General features: G+C 55.3%; 1 protein-coding gene across 1 annotated transcript in view; it reads right to left on the bottom strand.

The window, feature by feature from the left end:
- Window positions 1–5,832: 5,832 nt before the first annotated feature.
- SDC3 (syndecan 3) overlaps window positions 5,833–11,455 on the bottom strand; it is a 44,584-nt gene continuing 38,961 nt past the window's right edge. The window contains exons 5-6 of the mRNA XM_033839218.2: window positions 10,850–11,141; window positions 5,833–9,886 (exon numbers count right to left, since the gene is read on the bottom strand). Of these exons, the coding sequence (XP_033695109.2) occupies window positions 9,720–9,886; window positions 10,850–11,141 (459 nt within the window). The 3' untranslated portion in view covers window positions 5,833–9,719. The remainder of the gene's footprint in view (window positions 9,887–10,849; window positions 11,142–11,455) is intronic.

Here is an 11,455-nt window from a genome sequence, read left to right as displayed (position 1 = left end):
GAAAGCTAGAGGCTGAGCGGGCCTTGAAGAACAAGCCACAAGACAGAGGCACCCATGATAGGAAGGAGGACTAAGAACTTCCCCCTTCATACCTTCCCAACAGCCAACCCAGGGACTGACTCTCTCGCAAGCCTGCCTCCCTCCCTGCAGTTCTCTTGTTCCCACTTCACTCATCCGACCGCCTCCATCAGGCCCTGCCTTCTCTCGATCCTCCACTTTTCCAGGTCTAAGTATTGCCTCCTGGCCTCTCTTCCTCCCCTTTCCAGCCCCAAGGACTAATGCTGCCTGGGAGTTCCCAGAGGGGGTGATGTTGGAGTCAGGCTTTGAAGGACCCATAGGAGTTTGCCAGGAGAAGGGTGGAGAGGGGTCAAGGTTTTCTTGACCAAAGATTTTCTTGGTCAAAGGTTTTACCATTTTCTTATCTACACCCTTAGCCTTCTCAGAATCTCCATGCATCAGTCTCCCCATCTGTAAACATGAGAGTAATAAGAGTACCTACCGCCTCTCAGAGTTTTTGTAAAGATTAAATGCGTTAGTCTGCTTGGGTTGCCATCACCAAATACCAAAGACTGGGTTTACTGACTTAAACAAGAGACACTTATTTTCTCACAGTTCTGGAGCCTGGAAGTCCAAGATCAAGCTGCCAACATGGCTGGTTTCTAGTGAAGGCTCTCTTCCTGCCTTGCAGATGGCCACCTTCTCACTGTGCCCTCATGTGGGCCTTTCCTATGTGCTCACAGAGAGGGGGGCACACAGTCTCTCTAGGGTCTCTTCTTATCAGGTAAGGACACCAATCTTATTGGACCAGGGCCCCACTCTTATGACTCCATTTAATCTTAATTACTTCCTTAGAGGCCCCATCTCCAAATACTGTCGCCTTGGGGGTCAGGGCTTCAACATATGAATTATGCCAGGGGAAAACAATTCAGTCCATAGCATTAAATATGGTAATAATGCAAATTTATTTTATTTAATAAATACCTATATAGCACTTGCCAAGCACTTTTCTAAATGCCACACATTATTTTATTTTATTTTATTTTAATTTTGTGGTACGCGGGCCTCTCACCGCTGTGGCCTCTCCCGTTGCGGAGCACAGGCTCCGGACGCGCAGGCTCAGCGGCCATGGCTCATGGGCTCAGCCGCTCCCCGGCATGTGGGATCTTCCTGGACCGGGGCACGAACCCTTGTCCCCTGCATCGGCGGGTGGACTCTCAACCACTGTGCCACCAGGGAGGCCCTGCCACACGTTATTTTAAATGCTTAGATCATGCCCAGCATGTGGTAAGTACAATCCACGTGTTCTCTGGTTGTCATTATTGGACGCTTAGATCTGCCTGCTCTTTGGATCCCCACAAATTCTTCAGTGGTCTTCACTGTGTCCATTAGACAGAGGAGGAAGCCAGACTCAGGAGCAAAGTGGCTTCTCCAGGACGATCCAGGAAGAATTTGCTGAGGCTGGTGGAGAGCCCACATCTCTCCACTCTCTTTCAGTATTTCCAGCGAGACATAATAAATGTCTAGACTTGGCCAGAGCCATGAAAATGGGGAGAAATGACCAAGTTCAATGTCCTTCAAAGTGGGAGGAGTCATCCTCCCCAACCAGTCCACCTTCCGGGACTGATGTGGACTTTAAGCAAGGCCAAGGATTCCCTGGAAAGTGCTCTGTGAGCTGTGACACCCACTCTGGAAGGGCCATTTCTCTTACTCTCTTTGGCAGAAGGCAAATACCTCTGGAGGAGGCAATAGCTGAAACCACGTCACTCATCACAGTTTCATGTGAATTTCTTCATCAGAGCTATTCACGAGAGCCACTTTCCGTAAAAGGGAAGGGAGCGGTGCCCTTGAAGGTGCTGGCCATCTGGAAGTGGACGACATCAAGCCAGGGAAAATATATGACATTCCAGGAGTCCACAGCAGGGATAGGGTGAGGGCCAGGGGGCCTGGGCTTGGGGTCAGAAGACCCAGCTCTGCATTTCCCGGGGCGGGGCGGTGGCAGGGGAATTCCTCATGCTCCCTGGGAATCAATTTCTTTTTGTTAACATTTTATTATGAAGAATTTAACAGTTAAACTTAGAGCTGACAGAATAATATAATGAGCCCCCTATGTGCCTACTACTCAACTTGTATAATTATCAACTCAAGTCCCATCTTATGTCCTCCGTTCGCCCACCCACTCCTCCCCATGTTTTTTAAGCCAATCCCAGACATCCCACCACTTCATCTGCCAAAATTTCAGTCTGTATGAAGATAAAGACCCTTTAAAACAAAAACATAACTACAGGGCCATTATCACATCTAAGAACACTGACAATGATTCCTTTATGACAAATATTCACTCAATGTTCAAATTTCCACTTGCCCCATAATTAGCTCTTTTTTTTAGAATTTGTTTGAATCAGCGTTCAAACCAAGTTCCCACGTGGATCGGTTAACACGCCTTTTAAGCTTATCTATAAAATCCCTCTCCATCTCTTTTCCTTTCCCCTTCCTTACAATTTATTAGTTGAAGAAGCTGGGTGGTTTGTCCCAAACAAGTGTCCCACAATGTGGATTTTGGTCACAGGGTCAGTGTCTTTATCTGTAAAGCAGGGGAATCATTCTCTCCAAGAATTAAGTGAGATAATGTCTTGTGAATGGGCTCTGACAATTGGAAGGCACCCACAATTGTCATGTGTTAATGTAACTTTCAAGCCTTTCAATACCCTGTGCATCTGTTTTTCTGATGATATAATTGAGGTTCAGAGAAGCTTAGTAACCTGCCCACGCTCACACAACTAACTAAGAGTAGAGGGAGGAAAGGGTGGTGGAACTGAAAGAACATTGACTCCATGTGGAAACTCACACTCGAATCCCACTACACCTTTTAATAGCATTATGGCCTCAGGTTTCTGCTTTTTTTTTTTTTTTTTTGGCTGCATCGGGTCTTCGTTGCTGCACGCGGGCTTTTTCTAGTTGCGGAGAGCGGGGGCTACTCTTCGTTGCGGTACACGGGGCTTCTCATTGTAGTGGCTTCTCTTGTTGAGGAGCACGGGCTCTAGGCACACAGCCTTCAGTAGTTGTGGTTCCTGGGTTCTAGAGCGCAGGCTCAGTAGTTGTGGCGCACGGGCTTTGTTGCTCCGCGGCATGTGGGATCTTCCCGGCCCAGGGCTCAAATCCATGTCCCCTGCATTAGCAGGCAGATTCTTAACCACTGCGCCACCAGGGAAGCCCTCTGCTTTCTTCATTTGCAAAAACCAGTCAGGAGGGCAGACCTGCACGAGGCTAAAATGAGCTAATGTGAGACGAGCCTGTCTCACGGTGCCTGGCAGTCAGTGCCTCACCCATCCCTTCTGCTGTCTGCTCTCTGGCCCAGCCTCCTTCTTCCCTGAGTGTGGATAAGGCTTGCAGCTCTGGCAGTAATAAACCTGGACCTTCGGTCTGTCCCGAGCCCACCCTCAGGCCAGCAGAGACGGGGTGGGCGGCCCTCGGAAGCTGAGCACACTCTGTTCTTGGGACAGCTTGGCAGGAGTCTGCAACCTCATGGGCCTCGGGAAACAATCAGCTATTCTTCCTCCTTCCCCCTCTGTTTGTTGCTCATCCCTGGGCCAAGGGGCCCAGAGAGAAATGCTCCAGCTCCCAGCAGCTTCCAGCCCATCTGTACAACCTACATGGATGATTTCCAGGCATCAGCCTCAGCTCTGAGAAGCTTCAGCCTAAGTCACAGTTCACTCCAGAGCTGACACCGATATTTTGATTTCTACCCAGATTCCTTGTCATTTACTCATTCAACAGGCAGCAGCCTGGACCCTGCAGATGATGACAGCAACAACAAGAAGAACAACACGAATAATATATAGCACCTACTGTATGCCAGGCATGGTTCTGAACACCATGCACATGACGCAGGCACTATTAGCCCATTTTACAGGTGAGGAGACTGAGCACTAGGAGTCTGAATAACCCGCCCAAGGTCCCATAGCTAGTCAGTGGTAGAGTTGGGATTTGAGTAAAGTTTGCCTGTTAAAGACTGATTGTACAAAGAGGGATTGAAGTCCAGCAGCTGGGTGCCACATATGCCAAGGTCCATGCTAGTTGCTTTCAATATGTTATCTCATTTAATCTTCACAAGAGTCTCCAAATATTGACCTTATTGTCCACATTCGCACATGAGGAAACAGGCTCAGAGAGGTACAGCATTGTGCCCAAGTGCACACAGCTGAGTCCACTCGACTCCAGGATCAGACTTTTTTTACTCTTCCAGGCTGAGAACACAATATGATGCAGGTCACTTGAATTCAGATGAGAAGGTGGTGGGGGCCCTGCAGGTGGGAAGATAACTCCAGGCTATAGGAACTCAGAGAGGATGGAATCAACTTCCAAAACTCCCTGGAGGAGGGACCATGTCAGGAGCTGGGACTTGAATGGCGGCAAAACCACCCCTCATGGCATAGCAGGCTTCTAACTGGGGCCCAGGCCTCTGTGAGAACCTCAACACGGCGAGGCTGGCCCCTTCACCCCATTCTATAGCCGTGCAGCCTGAGACCGTCAGGGCACACACAGTCTGAGGTCCCACAGTGAGGACCCAGGCCTTGGGGCTCTGTCCCTGAATTGTCTGGCAGTGAGGGGAATGCTTGGTGGGGGGTGGTTGGAGGTGGTGGCTGAGGAAACACACCCCCACAGACCAGTGTCATTACATAGTCATGAGACCCTGGCTTTTAGCTCTCTCCCGAGTAGATCTAAGTGCTCACCAGGAGGGCGCCTGGGGGCGCTCAAGAAACTTTAGTGAAGGGAGAGCAGGATGGGTAGGATCTTGTACCAAATCCAGGGGCCTCAGCCTCCAACCCACCCCAGAACCATCAAGACCCTGTGTGAGTATCACATTTTAAGATGAATAGATCTCTAGAGGACATGGAGAGGTTTCCTTTGGAGGAGGAAGGGTTTTGACCATGACACTCATGCCTGGAGCTATCCCACAGCAAGGGGGCAGAGCCCTGTGTGCCTCCTGAGAAGAATGAGGACCAGAGAAAGGAAACACAAGAGAGGCAGATTTGGGCTAAAAATAAAGGACTTCTCAACAGGCAGAGTGACGTGGTCCCCAGGGTGCACCAAGTCCCCGTCATAAGAGGTGTGCTGGGGGGCAGGGAAGTCCCCCAGGAGGCACTGAAGAAGGGATTTCTACCCCAAGGGGCCCAGGGCTGGCTCTGAGGCCCTCCCAGCTCCATGACCCTGTGATCCCAGGAGGCCATCTGGGCTTCCAGGCCACGGAACTCCTCCTGTCCCGGGTTCACTTCTGTCCCAATACCATCATCCAAGACCCCGTGAGCTGAGGCTGACCGTGCCGAGTGCTCCTCCTCACACAGTACTTGGGGATGTTGTTAACGCTCACCTCATTTCTCAGGTAAGAGCACTGAGCCTCACGCCAAGTAGCTTCTCGAGTCAGAGCTCGGAAACGTCCCCTAGGCTTGAAACCAGGCCCTCTAGACGCCAAAGACATCTCGCCTTGGCCAGTCCAGTTCCAATATCCTGCGGTCCCAGATTCTCTCCTGTGGCTGGAAACCACAGTTCTTCTTCCCCTGGGGCTGGACCACAGGGCCCCCGGTGTCACCACAGCCTAACCCCGCCCAACCGCAGCGCCCACTCAGCCTCGCCGCAGTCAGCTCCACGGCTTCCCAAACGCTCTCAACCAAGAGCAGCTTTCACCATAACGGTTCCCGCGAGGGGCTGTCGCTCAATTTTCTTTGCTTGCTTCTCAATTTCTTTTAAAGGGGGATGTGGCTGAGGCCCAAATGGGACTGTGGGCTGCCCCTCCCCAAACGACCCCCATGCTTATCTCACACTGACCACAGGACATCATTTCGGTTTAATTTTATTTCCTCTTATAAATGGGCACAGCACAGGAAGTGTTAAAAAAAAAAACAAAACAGAAAAACCACAGTTCCTTCACAAGGCTGGGACAGGTGAGCACCCACAGCGGGGCAGGTGCCTTGGTTTCTTTTTCCACCGCTTTTTCGTATTTAAAGTTTTGGCCATGAACTCAGGACAGGTATGGTTAATAAACAGGTTATGAGGGAGAGAAGGGGCAGGGAAGGCCTGGGGGAGGGAAGGACAAACTCCCCCCACCCCAGGCCGGGTTCTTGGAGGGATCGTATAGGAGAAGGGACGCACAGGAGGGACACTGTCTTCAGGGGGCTCTCCGGAGCCACACTGCTGCCTACGAAAAATATTTACATATGCATTCGCCACGCTGGGGCTGGTGCGCTGAGTTGCCTGGTGGGCACCCGGGGGATGCTGGGGCCATCAGCCCTTAGATGGCAACTCTGGGGCCCAGCCTCGGCGTCTCTGTAAATCTGTACACAGTCTGTGGGCTTCTATTTACAGGCAGGAGGCCTGGGGAAGCAAGTCCAGGGTGGTGGCTGTCAGGAGAAGAAATTCAGGAGCGCCAAGTAGGCAGTGCCCACTCCTGTCCCATGAGGCAGAGGTGTGTCTGCTCCCCGTGCCCAGGGCCCCAGCTTGGAAGCCTGGACAGATGGCTTCGCCAACCCCAGGAGGGGCTGACCTGCCCGGCCCGGCCCCGGTGACCACCCATCTGCTTCCGAACAAGGGGACCAACCCTTCAGGGGAGACATCCCTCTGGCCCCCTGGGGAGACAGAGCTTGGGCTCTAGGAGTCACAGCTGAGGGTGGCCCCAGCCCGCCTTGCACTCTCTGGCAGCTGAGGCCCCAGGGAGGCTGTCAAGCACACACGCTCCCTCTTCCTTTGGAACTGGCCACGTTTCCCGGCAATGCCAGGGCCCTGCAGGACGCCCTCCCCAGGAGCACCGGGGTGGCTGGGGACATGTTTGGGCAGGGCCTGCACGCATCACACCATGTATCCAGGCAGGGTGAGGCCTGCACTCACACTGCACGTAGGAGAGCTCCAGCTCGTCCTTTGTACCGCCCACTCTGCGATCGCCCACTCTGGGATCGCCCACTCTGGGATCGCTGCGCTGGACTTGGGCTGGCTGGGATGGATTTGGGCTGATCGGATGGTGTGAAACTTCATGAAGGTAAAGCCTGGACATTTTTCTTGGTTCCAGGGCTCCATGAACGAGGCCCTCGGCCTCTTCTCACAAATGCTAAGGACACAGAGAAAAGGCCGGTGCCAGGAGGCCCCAAGTTAGAAGCCAGCCCACAGAGCATGAGGAGTTAGGCCTGCTGGGGCCAGGCTGGACCCATGCAGCCCCTCTGAGCCCACTCCAGCCAGCCTACGCCCTGCTCAGCCGTCCTGTGCTCCACCCTGCACCCACCACGGGCCCCAGCCCCATGCCGAGGCTGTGCCCACTGCTGGGTCTCTTACCCCAGACGCAGCATCCCAGAGCTCCCCTGGGTGGTCCAGATCCCCTCTCCTCGCTCCCTGGCTTCTCAGCCTTGGCCTGCCCAGGCCTTCTCACCAGAGCTGCTGCCCCAAGACAGCAGCCCGCCAGGAAGCAGGGTAGAGGGAGGCTGGGATTTTGGTCTCTCCTGTCCCCCAGCCCTTACACTCCAGGGATGACTGAGGCCAGGTCACCTCCAACAGATCGTGGGTCCAGGAGGCCTCCCCCTACTCCTGCCCCTCAAAGAGTGGGACCAGCTAGGTTCCTCACCAGCCTCCAGGCCCTGCCCAGGGGGCCTGCGAGTCTGAAAGATGGAGCCCCAGCCTGGGAGTAGGACAGTGGAAAAGACAGGCTGCAAAGCTCCCCGGGACCTCACCCTCACCGCCTCAGGCACCCCCAGCCCGCACCCTGCACAAGTCTATTGCCAGCGAGTCTTGAAAAGGGAACAGAAATAAAACCCGGTCTCCTGACTTGAATCTGGGTTGTGGGCAAGGGGTGGGGGTGTGAGGCCCAGACCGTCGCAACTCAGACCACATCCCTCGGCTCCAAGAGGCCCCACCAAGCACAGCCCCCATAGGAGATTCGTGGCCCCACATTTAAAGTATCTACATAAGAGGCCCCATCTGCCAGGGTAACAGAGACGGGGGAGGCGGGCTGCGGCCCGTGACACCCCCGCTCCAGCCTGGCCGCAGCCCTCGGCCTGGGGCAGTGCGTCTGGATGGGCTGCTTCCAGCTGCAGCCAGGACAACCGCCAGGTTGTCTGGCCAAATGAATGGGCAGGTGTCCACGGGAGGCCCCCAGGGGCCCAGGGGTGGGGCTGAGGTGGACCCGGCAAGGCCAAAGGGAGAGGGCGCAGAGGGCCCAGGCGCAGGGCCCACCCTCACAGGCACTTTGGAGACTTGTGTCCTGGGAGGCAGAGTCGGACCCCAGCTCAGAGCAGGAGGGGGATGTAGGGAGCCCAGGAGCCCCACCACATGCTCCCTCCCGACCCGGGGCCTTCGGTCCTGGGGGACCCAAGCCCCCTCCCCAGCCCAAGGCTGAATTCCGGGAACCAGTCTGCCTTCCTCAGCAAGTGGGGGACTTGCCCCCGAGCAAGCCCTTTGCAGGCTACAGAGGGGAGGGAAGCAGGCAGGGTGAAGCCAGGCTCAGCAGGTGTGCAACATCCTGAGGGGGCTTGTGGCAATGGCCCCCACACCGCACTTCATTCCAGGAAAGGCAAGTGTCCAAGTGTGAGAGCGGGGCTGTGTGGGTGAGACTGCCTCCACGTGGGATTGCATCAGACCTGCCAGGGTCGGTGGCAATGTGGTTGGTGAGGGTGTCGTGAGGGCTGAGTGTGACAGGGCACCTCAGGGGACCCAATATGGGCTGATTGTTCTGGCCTAATGGCACCCTCCCCAGTGAGCCTGAAAGCTGGAGGCAACGTGTGTGGTGTCAGGTGTATGGGTGGGTGGGGGGTGGGAGGAGTGTGGCAGAGAGGGAGGCAGGCCACACCGTCACCACTGGGTAACGATGATTAGTGACTTGCATTGTCATAAGCATTTGGGGGCACATAAGAAATGAATAAACCTCTTTGGAAGAACGTGTGTGTCTCTGACATGTCTGGATTGGCTGGGTGCTCAAGACTGCATATGATTTAGTCACTGCGTGCTTTGTGTGTGACAATACGTGTGACCATGTGGGAGACAGTGTCTGTGCAGAGTCCACTCGGAAGGAGGTCCAAGCAGCCCAGCCCCTCCTCACCAGTGGCTGCCAGAGCCCTCTCGGGAAGCCGATTCCTCAGGGGCAGACCGGGAAGGAGGTGAAGCCTGTGGGTGCATGTGCAACGGGCAAGGGTGAGGGAAAACGACCCCACAAGCCCAGAGAGGCCAGGACAATACAGGTTGGTGGTGAGGGGTACTGTCTCACCCAGGCAGGGAGGGGGCCTGGGAGAGAAGCAAGAGGTTGCAGTGTCTCAATGATTTCAAGGGCTGAGCTTGCCAAATGCTTGTCCTGGAAACCAGCCTGAGTGCCTCTCTGCCCCCAGAAGGAAACCTCAGTCAGCCCCACGGGGCGAGGCTGGGGCTTAAGCCCCACCCCTTCTTCCACCAGCCAATCAGGAGTTTCCTTCCTCCTGTCCACCTGACATGAGGTCCTAAAGCCCCAGGCTGGTGGGGGCGAACAAGTGATGAGCTCATAAGGGCACAGTCTGGAGCAGATGGCAATGCCCCCTGTCCCTTGGGGAAGAGCTGTGTGAAGCTGGCAGTCTGGGCAGACCTTGGGAGGGTGGCAGAGATGAACTGGGGCCAGGCTGTCTCCCAGGCCCAGTCCCAGGGTGGGACTGGTGGCTCTGGGCCAGGGAGTGGGCGCAGGGGTGGCGCTGAGGCTACAGGGAGGCACTCTGGCTCCGCTAGGCGTAGAACTCCTCTTGCTTGTCGGGCTTCTGGTATGTGACGCTCGCCTGTTTGGGCTCCTCCAGCGTGTAGCTGCCCTCGTCCTTCTTCTTCATGCGGTAGATGAGCAGTGTGACCAGGAAGGCGGCAAAGAGGGCGCCCACCACCCCGCCCACAATCACAGCTGTGGAGGAAGAGGGCAGAGGTCAAGAGCCAGAGGCAGGGTGGGACGAGCTTAGAGCCTGAGGAGAGGGCAGAGGGCCCTGGGGGATGGGGGCAAGAGTTGGGAGAGGGCTGGGAATCTCGAACCTGAGACCAGAGTTGGAGTGAAGTTTGGAGTCAATGCTAAAACACCAGCACTGGCTGCCCTTTACAGCCCTCACTGCAGCCTGGCACTGTTCTAATCACCTGTTCTCATCGCACGAATGCATGGAGTCTTCACACAGTGCTATGAGGGAGGTGCTGTGCTACGGTCCTCATCAAATGTAAGATGCCATCGATCAGAAGACGCTCCAGTGTTTTATATACCCTTAGGATGGAAAAATCTCTGCCATCTAAACTAGGACACATCCCAACTGCAGAAGGGTTAACATATGAATAGATGTGCACTTAGAATTGATTAAGTGCAAAATGATTATCCCCATTCCACAGATGCGGAAAAGGGAGCCTGGAAAGGTGAAGCACCTGGCTGAGGCCACACCGCTCCTAAGTGGGGAGCAGGGTTTGGACCATGAATCCAGAGACTCTTCAGGAGACAAGGCCAAGGGCAGGTCCTCAGGGCTGGCATCAAGGGTGGGAGCAGATCAAACCAAGGATGGGACCAGGGATTAGGATCCAGAGGTTGCAGTCCAGGAGGGGTGAATCAGCATGGTCCAGGGAAGCAGGGGTCAAGGGCAGAGTCTGAGGAGGGGTCGGAGGGTGCTGAGGAAAGTGCTGGAGGTAGGATGGAGGTCTGACCCTGGGATAAAGAAGGTCAGAAGAGGAACCAGAGGGTACATCCTGGGGTCCCCGAGTCCCCAGCTTTCCCTTCCTAGGAAACTAGGCTCCTAGGAAACCCACACCCTACCCTCCCTCCTGGGTTCCTAGAGGGCAAACTGAAGCCCCACCAGCTGCCCCCTCTGGGCTCCTCCCAGGCCCCAAGTCTCACCTACGAGCACTTCCTTCCGCTCCAGGATGCTCTTCTGGGGCAGCTGAGCCGCCGAGCTGCCCGAGTCGATAGCATTGTCCAGGAGGCCGGGGCCTGGGCGGGCACCCTTGGGCAGCGTCCCAGGTGGAGGTGACGGCTTGGCCGCGGCCCCACCCACAGCCACCACCTCATTGGCTGTGTCTGGCTGTGTGGTCTCTTCCTCCGGCAGCTCAAAGTCCCCACTGGGTCCCCCACTCACTGGCACCTCTGGCTCATCCCGGATCGTGGTCAGGAAGAACTCTGGAGTTGGGGTCTGTAGGGAGGGTAGCATGAGCCCAGGAGCCAGGCCCCAGCACCCCCTGCCACAGCACAGCCATACACACATGCACACAAGCCCACTGCCACCACGCCACTTCCCGGGTGGGGCTGACACTCAGTAAGCATGCGCCATGTGCCAGGCCCTGTGCTAAGCACATCATGGGCGTTTTATCCTCACAATATCCTCATAAAGGAGGTATCATTACCCCTAATTTATAGAGCAGGAAATAGGCCCAGAGAGGTTAAATGACTTGCCCAAGGACACTCAGCTAGTAAGTGGTAGAAGCAGAACTAAAATCCAGATCTATC

The sequence above is a fragment of the Tursiops truncatus genome, chromosome 1 (genome assembly GCF_011762595.2).
Source record: "Tursiops truncatus isolate mTurTru1 chromosome 1, mTurTru1.mat.Y, whole genome shotgun sequence".
NCBI lineage: Eukaryota > Metazoa > Chordata > Mammalia > Artiodactyla > Delphinidae > Tursiops > Tursiops truncatus.
The sequence above is the reverse complement of the archived record's forward strand: the minus strand, read 5'-3'. Positions and strand labels throughout refer to the sequence as shown.